Source organism: Schistocerca nitens, chromosome 9 (assembly GCF_023898315.1).
Source record: "Schistocerca nitens isolate TAMUIC-IGC-003100 chromosome 9, iqSchNite1.1, whole genome shotgun sequence".
Lineage (NCBI taxonomy): Eukaryota > Metazoa > Arthropoda > Insecta > Orthoptera > Acrididae > Schistocerca > Schistocerca nitens.
The window spans coordinates 302,893,727-302,909,828 of record NC_064622.1 but is presented as its reverse complement, the minus strand read 5'-3'; the positions used below and the strand labels follow the sequence as shown (position 1 = coordinate 302,909,828).

Sequence of the window (16,102 nt, the reverse complement as noted above, 5' to 3'; positions counted from 1 at the left end):
TTCATTTACCTTAAAAGATTGAAGATTTGTCTGCTATTTCCGTGAAATAGTAAAAGAGGAAAGAAATTGTGGCAACATTAAAAAATTAAAAACTTAACAATTCATTGATAGATTATAATACAAAAGGAAAGTAGCTGATCGGCTGCCTGTGTGTAGATAATATACCCTTACCTCCTTGTAGCCGCTGGAAACGGACAGATTAACACGAAAAACAGAGTTCTTCAGCATCAGTTTGCACACGTTAGCAAAATGGCTCTAAGCACTATGGGACTTAACATCTGAGGTCATCAGTTCCCTAGACTTAGAACTAATTAAACCTAACTAACCTAAGGACATCACACACATCCATGCCCGAGGCAGGATTCGAACCTGCGACCGTGGCAGCAGCGCGGTTCCCGACTAAAGCGCCTAGAACCGCTCGGCCACAGCTGCCTGTCAGACGTTAGCACTCTCTCTTGGTAATGCCCAATTGGGGGTGCAATCCCTAAGTACAACACAGGATTTCCAAAAATTTGAATCAATACGAGAATATTGGTGATTTTTTTTTGTACTAATCAACCACTTGGCAATGTTAGAGAAAAACAGCTAACGGTAGGCGGACTAAGTTTTCTGTTATTTAATATTTCGATTCTTTGTATCTTGTAAACTGAGCGAATCAAAATTTTTCTTTCATTGTTGGATATAGCAGGAAATAACAGGAGTAAAAAATAGGAAATCGGTTGTTTCAGAAACCTATTATTTCTAGTAGTTTTAGCAGTCTGGTTACACTGGCGTGAGAGAAAACCGATATAATAAAAAACCGGTTGTTTCATTGATAAATGCTATAGCTACTTGTAACTGGTAATGTAAAAATAAAAATTGTACAGTACTACAGCACTGATAATGCGTAAAAGCTTTATGAAATATGTTGTTGATGTTGTGCTCTTCAGTCCAGAGACTGGTTTGATGCAGCTCTCCATCCTACTCTATCCCGTGCAAGCTTCTTCATCTCCCAGTACGTACTGCAACCTACATCCTTCTGAATCTGTTTAGTGTATTCATCTCTTGGTCTCCATCTGCGATTTTTACCCTCCACGCTGCCCTCCAATACTAAATTGGTGATCCCTTGATGGCTCAGAATATTCCCTAACAACCGATCACTTCTTCTAGTCAAGTTGTGCCACAAATTTCTCCAATTCTATTCAGTACCTCCTCATTAGTTATGTGATCTACCCATCTAATCTTCAGCATTCTTCTGTAGCGCCACATTTCGAAACTTTCTATTCTCTTCTTGTCTAAACTATTTATCGTCCACGATTCACTTCCATACATGGCTACACTCCGTACAAATACTTTCAGAAACGACTTCCTGACACTTAAATCTGTAGTCGATGTTAACAAATTTCTCTTCTTCAGAAATGTTTTCCTTGCCATTGCCAGTCTACATTTTATATCCTCTCTACTTCGACCATCATCAGTTTTTTGCTGCCCAAATAGCAAAACTCATTTACTACTTTAAGCGTCTCATTTCCTAATCTAATTCCCGCAGCATCACCTGATTTAATTCGACTACATTCCATTTTCCTCGTTTTTCTTTTCTTGATGTTCATCTTATATCCTCCTTTCAAGACACTGTCCATTCCGTTCAGCTGCTCTTCCACGTCCTTTGCTGTCTCTGACAGAATTACAATGTCATCGGCGAACCACAAAGTTATTATTTCTTCTCCATGTATTTTAATTCCAACTCCGAATTTTTCTTTTGTTTCCTTTACTGCTTGCTCAATATACAGATTGAATAACATCGGGGATAGGCTACAACCGTATGAAATATACAGAGACAAAAAATATCGGTAGGAAAATGTAGCCAAAATGGAAACAGGTTCGCAGACTTCCCCTGTGTGTAAATGAAGAGACACGGCTAGGTGTACACTGACACCTATGGTGAGTGGCAAAGAGCGTACGCCAGCGCGTTCTTTTGAAGGAGGAAGAGGAGTGTTCAACGTCCCGTCGACAATGAGGTGCCGGCCGTGGTGGCCGAGTGTTTCTAGGCGCTACAGTCTGGAACCGCGCGATCGCTACGGTCGCAGGTTCGAATCCTGCCTCGGGCATGGATGTGTGTGATGTCCTTAGGTTAGGTTAGGTTTAAGTTCTAAGTTCTAGGGGACTGGTGACCACAGCAGTTGAGTCCCGTAGTGCTCAGAGCCTTTTTTTTTTTTTTTTTTTTTTTTTTTTTTTTTTTTTTTTTGAGAACGAGGTCATTAGAGACGGAGCAGGAGCTCGGATTAAGGAAGGATGGGGATGGAAATATGCCACGCCCTTTCACAGGAACCACCACGGAATTTGCCTGAGGTGATTTAGGGAAGTCACGGAACACCGCTCGACGCGGGTTTGAACCGTCACCCTCCCGAATGCGAGTCCAGTGTGCCAACGTCGCTCGGTAGGATCATTTTAAGACCGGCGCGGCGCCGCGCCGCGCTGCCAGTGCAGCCGCCCTGCCGGGGGCGTTAATTACGACAGCTGCTTCCTCTGGCCGCGCCACGTGTCCGGCCGGCGCGCACTGTGCGGGCAGAGGGGCGGCTCGTCAGTTCCGGCAGCGCCCCTGGGTCCGCTGCCGCCGGCTGCGCGCTCCCAGCTCCCGCCGACCGTGTCTCCGGCGACGCCCCGCCCTGGCCGGCCCTGCTCCGGCCCCGCCGCCAGCGCTATTGTCTTACCTGATTACGGCCCACAAATAATGTAGCGGCCGCTCATTCAGGCCAGCGCCCGCGGCCGTTCCAGCGCGGCCCGCGTCCATTGTCGCCCCTGATTACCCTTGTTACTGTTAACCATCCAGCCCTCGCCGCTATTTCACCAGGCCTGAATTTTTTACACGTGGTTCGCCGCACCCAACTTCTTTGGGTATGCCATACTAGTTAATTTGTTCCACGTTTCGCAGAACAAGATAAACCTTATGATGTGAAACGTATATATTGTGTCGACAATCACACAAGGCTGTGTTGCACGCCAATAAATGGCAGTTTCCTCGCAGACGGCTACTTATCTCCAAACCAATATATTATATATGTCACCGCATTTATTCAAGTCCCAATATCCAGGGCTGTTCTTACTAACGTTTAAAAAAAACCAAAGCTACGCAGATGACGCTGAGGCAAGTAATTTAATATGAGAGACAAGGGGCCGCAAATGAAGGGAAATACTACGAAAATGTTGAACACGTATCGTCACCAGATGACGTTGTTCATATGTGTGTGAAATCTTATGGGACTTAACTGCTAAGGTCATCAGTCCCTAAGCTTACACACTACTTAACCCATGCCCAAGGGAGGTTCAAATGGTTCAAATGGCACTGAGCACTATGGGACTTAACTTCTAAGGTCATCAGTGCCCTAGAACTTAGAACTACTTAAACCTAACTAACCTAAGGACATCACACACATCCATGCCCGAGGCAGGATTCGAACCTGCGACCGTAGCAGTCGCGCGGTTCCAGACTGTAGCGCCTAGAACCGCTCGGCCACCCCGGCCGGCCCCGAGGGAGGACTCGAACCTCCGCCGGGACCAGCCGCACAGTCCATGACTGCAGCGCCTAAGACCGCTCTGCTAATCCCGCGCCGGCCGCGGTGATCTCGCGGTTCTAGGCGAGCAGTCAGGAACCGTGCGACTGCTACGGTCGCAGGTTCGAATCCTGCCTCGGGCATGGATGTGTGTGATGTCCTTAGGTTGGTTATGTTTAAGTAGTTCTAAGTTCTAGAGGACTGATGACCACAGCAGTTGACTCCCATAGTGCTCAGAGCCATTTGAACCAATTTTTTGCTAGTCACGCGCGGCCCAGATGACGTACCTCGGTGGACGTGCAACAGTGGAGCCTGTCTGTCTGTCTCATCTGATCAACCAAACCCAAGTCAAGTATTCACGTAGATGTATTTCCGGATGAACGAGCATGACTTTGGTGCGTGAAAAATAAAGTGATCAGCAGTTACCTCTGATTTCTACAAGTGGTTATTCATGAGTTGCTTAGCAGAGGTCAGTATTAGAGTTACAGGGATACTGGTGCATTTTTATAGTGCGGATTGCCTACGTCAGGAACAGGTATGCACTCAGAGGCAAACCTATTGTCGTGTTTTCCGTGTCACTTCCCTGACGCTATTGTCCCCCACCCCCTCCCCCTCCCCGCAAAGCACCCCATCCCTCGCTGCTAGAGGTACACTTTCATGTCTGAGTTATTGGAATAGACCCTATCACTAGTATCAGATGATTGACAATTAAATGGCGCTGTAAATAACTGGTAGCCAAATAAAATAACAGTTTGGAAATTAGACAGATGAAAGTCGTCTGATTTGACATTCTGTACTGAACAGCCGAGTCCACCTCTGAAAAGATGGACATGCAGGGCCTAATGCACTCTGGCGCACAATACTAAGGAGAGGTGGGCTACAGAGTGGTGCAGCAAGTGTCACCGTAGGAAAGCTGGGCAGGAGCCGAAATAATCAGCAAACTAGTTAACACAACAAACAGAAGATTTACTTATCTTGTATTTCTCCAAACAAACGAGCGCTCATTACGGATAATGCAGCAAGAAACAGAGTCCATCTCATACAATTCTTTGGACGTTTGGATTCTGTTTCCAAAGAATTGTATCGGTTTCATTTAATGGTTGCATCTGAAGTGTCTGATTTCACTTGGGATTGGTTGGACGGTGCCTCATGGACCCAAGCTGACTGGGAGTACAACTCCGTTACTGCCCGGCATTTGGCAAGGTTTGAACGTTTTCATCGCGCGGCGTCGGATGTTATATCTCGACGTTCTGTGATAAATCTCACAGAGAAATCTTTTGACGACGCAACCTTATCCGTGCTAGGGAAGGGTTTAAATTTTGCACCCACTCCGAAGAATTTGCCGGTAGTTGATTTTATTAGTTCAATTGAACAGGCAGTTTGCAAACTACCTCCTGACGCTGCAGAGGAAGTTAGGAGGGAGGCATGCCGTGTTTTGACTGGGGCTCGTCCACCCAAGAGTAATGTAACAGCAGCAGAGAGGGCTGCTTTACGCTCTCTCAAAGTTGATCCCAGTATTGTTATTTTACCTGCTGACAAGGGCAATGCCACCGTTGTTTTAAATAAACCTGATTATGTACAAAAGATGCAACGTTTACTATCTGATTCAGCGTATCGCAGAATCGATGCTGACCCCACGAAAAGTGTTGAGAGAAAGACCAACAGCCTCCTGAAGAAAAGTGGTTTTTCGCAGGACACAATCAAGAGGCTTAACACCTATAGTGCCGTTCCCCCTAGGTTATATGGCCTTCCAAAGGTTCATAAGGAAGGGGTTCCTTTCCGTCCTATAGTGAGTAACATCGGCGCTCCGACATATCGTGTATCCAAGCATCTTGCTTCTCTGTTGAGTCCACAAGTAGGACAGTGTGAACATCATATCAGGAACTCAGCTGATTTTTTACGTCGTTTGGAGGGACTGAGGCTGAATGACTCTGATATTTTAGTGAGTTTCGATGTGGTCTCTCTCTTCACTCGTGTTCCTCTGTCTGATTCGTTGCGGTTAATTGAAGCCAGGTTTGGTGCTGATTTAACTAATCTCTTTAGGCATGTGTTGACATCCACTTACTTTTTATTTAATGACCAGTATTACGAGCAGACAGATGGAGTTGCGATGGGTAGTCCGTTGTCTCCTGTGATCGCAAATTTATTTATGGAAGACTTCGAGGAACGTGCATTGGAGTCGGCGCCTTTAAAACCCGCCTGTTTCTTTAGATACGTTGACGATACCTTCGTTGTTTGGCCTCACGGTAGGGAAAATTTGAATGTCTTTCTAGAACATCTGAACTCGATCCACCCGAACATTCGTTTTACGATGGAGGTGGAAGAGGATGGTTGCCTTCCCTTTCTCGACGTGTTGGTTAGGAGGAAGGATGATGGATCATTGGGACATGCAGTCTACAGGAAACGTACTCACACCGATTTGTACTTACAAGCTAATAGTTGTCACCATTCGGCTCAGCGTGAAGGGGTACTTCGTACCTTGGTACACAGGGCACATGTCGTTTCTGACGCTGAGACTTTGCCAGCTGAGCTGTCCCATCTTGAAGTTACATTTCGTCAAAATGGTTATAGTGATAGACAGATTGAACGTGCGTTGCGCTATCGACCAACTGTACATCGGGTGATTGATGATAATTCTGAGTCAACACCTAAGTCTACTGCCTTTTTGCCTTACGTAGGAAACACGTCCAATAAGATCGGTCGTATTTTACGGAAATACGATGTGAAATGTGTCTTCCGACCTCCATCTAAAATTAGAGCACTTTTGAGTTCCGTTAAGGATGATCTTGGATTGCGTAAGGCAGGTGTGTATCGTATTCCCTGTAGCTGCGGTATGGCATATATTGGTCAAACTATCAGGACCGTGGAGGACAGATGTACTGAGCATAAACGGCACACACGATTACAGCAGCCAAATAGATCTGCTATTGCCGAACATTGCTTGGATACTGGTCACCCCATGTTATATAATAACACCGAGATATTGGCATGCACGTCCAGCTATTGGGACAGTGTCATTAAGGAGGCAGTTGAGATTAAACTAGCGAGCAACCTCGTTAACAGGGATGGAGGTTTCTGTTTAAACTCTGTTTGGAATCCGGCTCTCTCCCTTGTCAAAAAACAGAGGAACAGAGTCAATGCTGCCTCACCTGTGAATTCATAGTCTCACTATCGATAGCTCTGACTTTGGTCATCTTTGGTGGCACTAGTGTTCAGTGTGTGTGTTATCTTTCCTGCTTCTGTCGCAGAACCGAGGTATTAAATTTGCATGCACGCCGCCTGTCCGTTGCAGTTTGCCTTGAAAATGGCGGGGTGTTCTCCCACCGAAATATCGGCGGTCGCTGAAAGTGTTACCTGGCTGAATTCCCGGAAGTTATTTGAAAGAATGTACAAGCAATGATCACACGCACGGCACAGCGGACACACCAGGAACCGCGGTGTTGGCCGTCGAATGGCGCTAGCTGCGCAGCATTTGTGCACCGCCGCCGTCAGTGTCAGCCAGTTTGCCGTGGCATACGGAGCTCCATCGCAGTCTTTAACACTGGTAGCATGCCGCGACAGCGTGGACGTGAACCGTATGTGCAGTTGACGGACTTTGAGCGAGGGCGTATAGTGGGCATGCGGGGGGCCGGGTGGACGTACCGCCGAATTGCTCAACACGTGGGGCGTGAGGTCTCCACAGTACATCGATGTTGTCGCCAGTGGTCGGCGGAAGGTGCACGTGCCCGTCGACCTGGGACCGGACCGCAGCGACGCACGGATGCACGCCAAGACCGTAGGATGCTACGCAGTGCCGTAGGGGACCGCACCGCCACTTCCCAGCAAATTAGGGACACTGTTGCTCCTGGGGTATCGGCGAGGACCATTCGCAACCGTCTCCATGAAGCTGGGCTACGGTCCCGCACACCGTTAGGCCGTCTTCCGCTCACGCCCCAACATCGTGTAGCCCGCCTCCAGTGGTGTCGCGACAGGCGTGAATGGAGGGACGAATGGAGACGTGTCGTCTTCAGCGATGAGAGTCGCTTCTGCCTTGGTGCCAATGATGGTCGTATGCGTGTTTGGCGCCGTGCAGGTGAGCGCCACAATCAGGACTGCATACGACCGAGGCACACAGGGCCAACACCCGGCATCATGGTGTGGGGAGCGATCTCCTACACTGGCCGTACACCACTGGTGATCGTCGAGGGGACACTGAATAGTGCACGGTACATCCAAACCGTCATCGAACCCATCGTTCAACCATTCCTAGACCGGCAAGGGAACTTGCTGTTCCAACAGGACAATGCACGTCCGCATGTATCCCGTGCCACCCAACGTGCTCTAGAAGGTGTAAGTCAACTACCCTGGCCAGCAAGATCTCCGGATCTGTCCCCCATTGAGGATGTTTGGGACTGGATGAAGCGTCGTCTCACGCGGTCTGCACGTCCAGCACGAACGCTGGTCCAACTGAGGTGCCAGGTGGAAATGGCATGGCAAGCCGTTCCACAGGACTACATCCAGCATCTCTACGATCGTCTCCATGGGAGAATAGCAGCCTGCATTGCTGCGAAAGGTGGATATACACTGTACTAGTGCCGACATTGTGCATGCTCTGTTGCCTGTGTCTATGTGCCTGTGGTTCTGTCAGTGTGATCATGTGATGTATCTGACCCCAGGAATGTGTCAATAAAGTTTCCCCTTCCTGGGACAATGAATTCACGGTGTTCTTATTTCAATTTCCAGGAGTGTACATAGATCTGAAGATGGTGCAGGGAGATAGAAGTTACTCACACATTAAAAAAATTTGCAACTGGGCCTGAATAATAAACAATATATTAGAACTGTTTTAAATTCGTGAGTACTGCTATTTATGGTACTGTGCTATTTCAAAAGCTCGTACTGAGCGCATTTTCGATGTCCCGCTTACACCATGAGGTTCTGCGCTAGCGGACTTTGAGCATCATTTGCCCCAAGTGCAGATTTTTTTTTTCACTCTGTACACAATGTAAATTGTGCTCACATATGTTGGATGTAAAAGGCTTTGAGAGATACTGTTGGAGAGAAATTCCACCTTACGCAAGGCACAGTTTCTTAATTTTTGCTTTAGCCACATGTGTTCCAGGATTTTCTGTGCTATTTTCAATATTTTTTGTTTATTATTATGCGTGAAAATTATTATGACAAAAACTTTTTGAGGTTGGCGCTTTTTAGGCAGAATAACAAACAAAAACGTGCTGAAACATGTGCGAGCAAAGCAATAAAGCCGGCCGCTGAGGCCGAGCGGATGTGGCCGCTTCAGTCCGAAAGCGCGCTGTTGCTACGGTCGCAGGTTCGAATCCTGCCTCGGGCATGGTTGTGTGTGATGTCCTTAGGTTATTTAGGTTTAAGTAGTTCTAGGTCTAGGGGACTGATGACCTCAGATGTTAAGTCTCATAGTGCTTGGAGCCATTTGATTTTTTGAAGCAATAAATAAGTAAACTGTATCTTGTGTAAGAAGGAATCTCTCACCAATTTTCTTTGCAACCACGGGGTGTAAGAGGAGCTACAAAATCCAAAAGACAATTACTGTTTATGCATTTTTTTGAGTGCGACAATTAGGTAAAAAATTAGTTTTTTGTGATAATGAATAAGTGATTCGTGAATTGGGGCTTCTTCCATGATTAGTGTACCAGCTACACGAGACAAAAATTTTAAAAATATGGACATGTTGATGTAGACTGCAAAGGTAAAGGCTCTGATTATTCTGTTGCAGATGCCGACCACGATGGCGTCCTGAGATGACGGCCGCACAGTTGGCACTCCTGCTCGCGCTGTTGCTGCCGCTCAGCCGATTGCAAGGTGAGTTTCTTCTTCTAAACTTCATGGTCTGCGAAAAGATTAGGATCATGTTCAAGGTACAACACTACCCCCAGCCTGACTCCATTTGATCAAATATCGGAGCTGTAATGGATGACATTCTTTTTAAAGTAGGCATATGATTCTGGGATTTATATCGTACTGTCAGCCATAACTCGCTGGACCAAGACTACAACGCGAGTCACAAAAGCCAGATGTCACCGAAGAAACACCTTTGTCTTCTGACTGATTCGTCCAAGGACGTGTGTTTAACAATTTGTCAATAGATACGGAATACTGGATGATTCTGTGTGCTCTTTACAAAATCCTAGAACATGCAGAAGACGCTGAGTCGAAGACGCCATGAAAGGAGTCCGACAACACCATCTACTGATGTTTCAGCCTGAGTGCAACGAACAGGCATGGACGAGATTGAATTATCACCACATGATGCGGTTTACAACGTGAAATTTTAGTGCAAACCTATAATCCGTCAGCCGGCCGGTGTGGCCGTGCGGTTAAAGGCGCTTCAGTCTGGAACCGCGTGACCGCTACGGTCGCAGGTTCGAATCCTGCCTCGGGCATGGATGTGTGTGATGTCCTTAGGTTAGTTAGGTTTAATTAGTTCTAAGTTCTAGGCGACTGATGACCTCAGAAGTTAAGTCGCATAGTGCTCAGAGCCATTTGAACCATTTTTATAATCCGTCATATATTTTTCATTCGGGGAGATTACGCTACAGAGGAACGGAGAGGTGGTACTAAACATTGTAAACACTGTTTAGCGACGTTACTTTAAACACAACCCAACTTCAAGGCGATTACTTGCATCATTTTCGAGCTATTGTTACATGTACCGCCTCAGAGTTCGATCTAATGTCAAAAACACTACTTTTAGATCAAATGATACAGAAAAACTAGCATTCATTAACTAACTTAGTAAGGAAGAGATGCATCGCCACACAGAAATCTGCATTAAATTTTTAAAATTTAAGTATCTTCCGTCTCATGTTGTTTACATGGCAGATGTTGCCCATTATAAAATTATTATTTTGTAAAATATTTTACAAAATGCGACTGTTTTTGAAGTGATTTTTCACCTATTTACCTAAAGCACATGTACCAGAAAAGCGAGTTCAATCATCATTTCCTGAAGATATGGAAATGCCATGTGACTAGGGCCTCCCGTCGGGTAGACCGTTCGCCTGGTGCAGGTCTTTCGAGTTGACGCCACTTAGGCGACTTGTGTGTCGATAGGGATGAAATGACGATGATAAGAACAACACAACACCCAGTTCCTGACCGGAGAAAATCTCCGACCCAGCGGGGAATCGAACCCGGGCCGTTAGGCATGACATTCCGTCGCGCTGACCTCTCAGCTACCAGGGGCGGACATTTCCAGAAAATGTTTAAATACTTGTGTATGGTTTGTGCTGTGTAGAAACTAACTTTCAAAGTCGTAAGACATAAGTTAATGAATTTATATTCGTCAGCGAGAGCATGAAATGTTACGTCAGATGGTTGCTTTAAGGTGCATTTTCACAGTTAAATATGAGCTAATGTCATTGTTTATACCACTTGCGGTGAACTCATCATCACAGTTTTACCTTTGAAAGCGGGATGCAATATTGTCTTCAACAATGAAGGTGGCAGCTTGATTAATTTACCCTCCTGTAAATAATAAAGGATTTTTAAATCTTTCAAACAAGCAGTTAAAACTTTAGATATATATAAGCCAGGAAATATAACCATTTGTTCCCATCATATTGATCTAACAAGTTATTACGCAGATTTCTTTATGAATGATAGAAAGGAAAGATATCCTGCGAGATTAAATGGATTAGGTATGAATTACTTTGTAGTGTCGCCACAAAAAGTTGAAATAATTACGAGTGTTTCTTTTATTATCATGTATTAAGAGAAAATGGTGTACCCTATATCGCTCACTACTAGAGTGACCTAAGGAGTAGGCTCTCAGAGCTTGACTGCGTAATTTATATTTCCAGGAACGAGCCCCATCACGTTTTCTTTATCTCAAGACAATGAAGTCAGCACACTTGCCTGAATTTTGATATCAACTTCGTTACTTTACGAGATTAGTTCTAGGGGCGACCTGTTTAGATAACCTTTGACAAAATATATGTAACTCGGAGGATTTGTTTTCAGCCGATTACATTTTTCTTTTAAATACTCTACTTAACACTGTTCATGTCAAGTCAAAGTTTAGTTAAATACGAAGAGTAGTGTAATGATATCACACCCGAATTACCGCTCGAAAATGGAAAAACACTAAAGAATTCCACGGGAATTCCTAAACTTCCAGCGGGATTTCACGTAGGAGGCGCCCTGGAGCGGCATCGGCTTCGTGACGTCACAAGCGTTACATGTCAGCTGTCGCAGGCGCTCTATCGCATAGGCTATGGCTGAGCAAATAATAATTCTAGCAGGAACGCACACTATACTAAAAGGAATGCAAAATGCGTTACATTTTCCTTTATCTACTATACGAAACAACGATATTAATTTACTGCAATCACGGTAGTTGTTACATTTATAATCGGCTAAAGAATGTGGCAACAGTTCCCAGCGCTAAGGTACATGGAAGGTTTGTATTGTAGCTCTTCTTCTACTGTTGGTCCACTTCCCTAGCATTTGTCATTATTTCGACGTTAGTAATTACCAGTCACAGTAAATTACTATTGCCCTCTTGCCTAACAAATGTATTTACTCAGGTTTTGCTCCTGTAACAAGGAAACTGTTTTCCAGGTATGGGATCCCATTGAGTTCATTATTTATCATCTTTTGGGTTTCAGACACGTCCTGAAAACACGCTGCAAGTTAACCTGCGACGTGAACAGGTCATCAGTACGCGCACATTACGATACCACGTATCTGACATCCGTTTGCAAGCCCCCGCCGTCGACAACACGCTACACGGGTCAAACCGCCGCTTCTTCCCGGAACACAGCGCATGGTGCGCGTCCTTTTTTTCTTTTTTTTTTTTTTTGACAGCACGGAGTACCGCTACTCATACAAGTCTGAGCAGGACGCTCTGGTATAAACGAAGGCCCTGCTTGGAATTACAGATTATTTATCGGCCCTTTCGCCGATCATCGTTTCCTCCTCAGAGGAATTCAATAAGGCGGACATTATCCCAGCTTTTCGACTTCGGGTGCCTCCACTGAGAGAAACTTTTTTTCGCTTTATAAGTAGAGAATAATTCTGTGGCTCTCTTGCGATATTACCACTACCAGCAACAATGGAGTGAGAAAGGATAATGAGTTCTGCATTGTAACCAGAGCACTCGAAAGTTCAAAATGGCTGGCTCTGAGCACTATGGGACTTAACATCTGTGGTCATCAGTCCCCTAGAACTTAGAACTACTTAAACCTAACTAACCTAAGGACATCACACACATCCATGCCCGAGGCAGGATTCGAACCCGCGACCGTAGCAGTCTCGCGGTTCCGGACTGAGCGCCTAGAACCGCCAGACCACCGCGGCCGGCACTCGAAAGTTCCTGGCCGCTGTTACAGGCGATGATTTCTGCAAAGAGGCTGTGATTTCGTGTTGTGTTGTAGCCGAGGAGGATACTTTTGTTACAGTGTCGAAACAGCTTACTTTGCATGTTGACATTTTTAATGTGAAACTTAAATAGTTTCAGCCAGTCTGTAGAAGATCCGATAGGGCAATGTGGCACAAAACAGTGTCGAAAGTCGTTTTTCTCGCAACTTTGTGAAGCAGCAACACATTAAAAAAGTTTTTAAGTTTGCAAGATTATGTGAACGTTGTCAATGAAGTAAACTCTTTTGTGCGGTTAGGCCGCGTCATATTGTAAAATATTTTTCTTTTTTAATTTGCAGTAAAACAGTCTTGACAGCAAGAGATGTTTAATTTGGTTGCCTACCGTTTTCGGTCTATAACTTAGACCATCTTCAGGCCGTACACACCATGATTGTGGCCGGTGGCGATGGACGGAGCAAGATCCGTAATAACACGGACGCCAGTTGTTGTTTTGGTGGTCTTTTTCATTAGACGACTTAGGCCTCTCAGTCAGATTGCCGTGAACATGAGCCAGGACGTTTAATTCAACATTCTCGGTGACCAAGGTTGACCTTCCTTCTGCACCTACATGATGAATGTGCCATGAAACTCCCGTCTCCGAGGATTACAAAAAGTAATGACACTTACGGACAGAAAAACGCTGTCTGTTGGACATGAACTCGTACTTGGGACCTTTGGCTTCGCGAGCAAATGCTCTACCGACTGAGTTACCCAAGAATTATTCAGGCCCACCCTCACAGTTTCGCTTCCACAATACCTCTTCTCCTGTTTTCTACAGTTTCTTTGCCGGCCGATGTGATCGACCGGTTCTAGGCGCTTCAGTCCGGTCCGAGCTGCTGCTACGGTCGCAGGTTCGAATCCTGCCTCAGGCATGGATGTGTGTGATGTCCTTAGGTTAGTTAAGTTTAAGTCTGGGGGACTGATGACCTCACATGTTAAGTCCTATAGTGCTTAGAGCCATTAGAACCATTTGAAGTTTCTTTCTACCAGCAGTGCTGGACACACAAGGTATGCAAGATAACCGTAGATCACGTAGAATGTTGAAATCAACATCGCGGTTCATGTTCACAGTAACCTGAATGAGAGGGCTAAGTCATCGTGCGAAAAACACCACCAAGACGTCAGAGAATCACCTCCGGCTTTAATTACACACACCAAACATCTAGTGCATGCAATTCCCTTCGCATTGCTCATTCAGAAATAGATTCAAATGTACCTGCTATCATTGTCAGCATCTGTTTCTATCGGGTGTGACACTCATCGGTGAAGTTTGGGTCGTACGAGACGAAAGGTGAAGGTGCGAGGGCAGGTGGTGGGTTGTGCTTGGAAGCCTCTGTCGATACTGCATTTGCCCGCTATACGCAAGGATCCCAGGTTCGAGTCCTGATTCAGCACACAGTTCACATCTGCTAGCAAGTTTATCAGCTCACACTTCGCAGCAGAGTGAAAATTTACTCTCGACAACAGTCATGTTCACAGGGCTGCACGCACACGTTCCTGGTTCGACGAACAACACTTCGCCACCCTACCGCATCTCGACGGTCTCACTAAATCATCCGAATTTACTCACCCAGTCCGCAGCTCGTGGTCTAATGGCTAGCCTTGCGGCCTCCAGATCACGGGGTCCCTGGTTCGATTCCCAGCCGGGTTGGGGAATCTTCATCTTTCATGAAACTGGACAGACTGGACTGAGTAAAGATTGGGAATTTGTACTGGCGCTGTTGTACTGGCGCTGTTGTACTGGCACGGTTGAGTGCCCCACAGACCAAACATCATCATCATCATCATCAATTTAATCCTGTAGAAAATAAAAAGCAGACTAGCCCAGACAAGTCTACCAGTCTGTCTAATTTGAGGAAGAAATTTCTGCGAATATACGTTTGGATCACAGCATGGTAGTGAATATCGGACAGTGGGAAACTCTAAACACTAGTGAGAATGTTGAAAATTAGGTGGACTAATGAGATAAAAAAACCTAGTGGGGTAACGCAGGGGTTAGCACATTGGACTCGCAACCCGAAGGACGACGGTACAAATCCACGTCCGGTCATCCTTATTTAGGTTTTCCGTGATTTCCCTAAATCATTTAAGGCTAATGCCGGGATAGTTGCTTCGAAAGGGCACTGCCGCTTTCCTTCTCCATCCTTCCCTTATGCGAGATTGTGCCCCGTCCATAATGACGTTGTTATCGATGGGACGTTAAACATTAATCTTATCATCCAGAGAGATAAAGAATGGAGAGGTTCCCTGCAGAATTGGCGTTTGGAAAACACTGACAAGAAGAAGGGACAGGGCAGTAGAACCTGTGTTACGATATCATATAATTACCTCCATGGCAATAGAAAGAGCTGCAGAGGGTAATAACTGTAGGGGAAGATAAGGTATGGAATATATGCAGCAAATAATTGAGGAACTGTGGTGAAAGCGCTACCCTGAGTAAGTGGTTGTCGCAGGAGAAGAATTCGTGGCAGGCAGCATCACACCAGTCTGAAGACTGAGGGAACAAAAAGTCCGTGAGTATTTGGAACAGCGGATGAACTGTGCCAATCAACATCCTCGCAGTTTGGAAGTTCCGCAAAATCTATTCACCAGTGAGTGACTTCAGCTGGCTATGCCACAACTTAAGAAACTTGTCGTTGTTAAATAAGAAACTAAATAATATGGTCAGTGTTTTATTGATCTCATTCGTCCACGTATAGCGTCTTTAATCGACAGTTCAAATATCAAGTCCTATATCAATAGGTACAATCCAACATGGAGCGCTCGAACTCACCCTGCAGAACATAGCTTACTCCCAACGAGGCAGCACAGGTAGAGGTAGAGATGAAATACTGAGAAGGAGGCAGGCATTTTTCGTAGCGGTTTCTGAAGATTTGATAAGTGAGGGTGACCTTAGATACAAACGCACCACAAGGACCGCGAGACAGTTTGGAGCCAAGGACTGTATTAAGAGTGTCCCGGTGAGTTGCTCGCGCGCCCGTGGGCGTCAGGTGGGGCAGTTTGGCGCGCAGCATCCGTCACAGGGGGAGCGGCAATCTGTTTGGGGCGCGACGGCAAGTGTTTCACCTGTCGGCGGCGCGCGCCGTGTCGCGGACAGTGAGGCATCGGCGAGTCCTTCATCAGCGACGGCGACACGGGAAGGGCGGGAACCGGCAAAGCGGGCGACGGCGGCCACTGCTCCCTGCAGAAACTTCTCC

General features: G+C 46.0%; 1 protein-coding gene across 1 annotated transcript in view; it reads left to right on the top strand.

Annotated features, from left to right (window-relative positions):
- Positions 1-16,102, top strand: part of LOC126203183 (netrin receptor UNC5C) — a 339,422-nt gene that overhangs the window by 45,494 nt on the left and 277,826 nt on the right. Inside the window, exon 2 of the mRNA XM_049937425.1 lies at positions 9,262-9,347. Within this exon, the coding sequence (XP_049793382.1) occupies positions 9,287-9,347 (61 nt within the window). The 5' untranslated portion in view covers positions 9,262-9,286. The remainder of the gene's footprint in view (positions 1-9,261; positions 9,348-16,102) is intronic.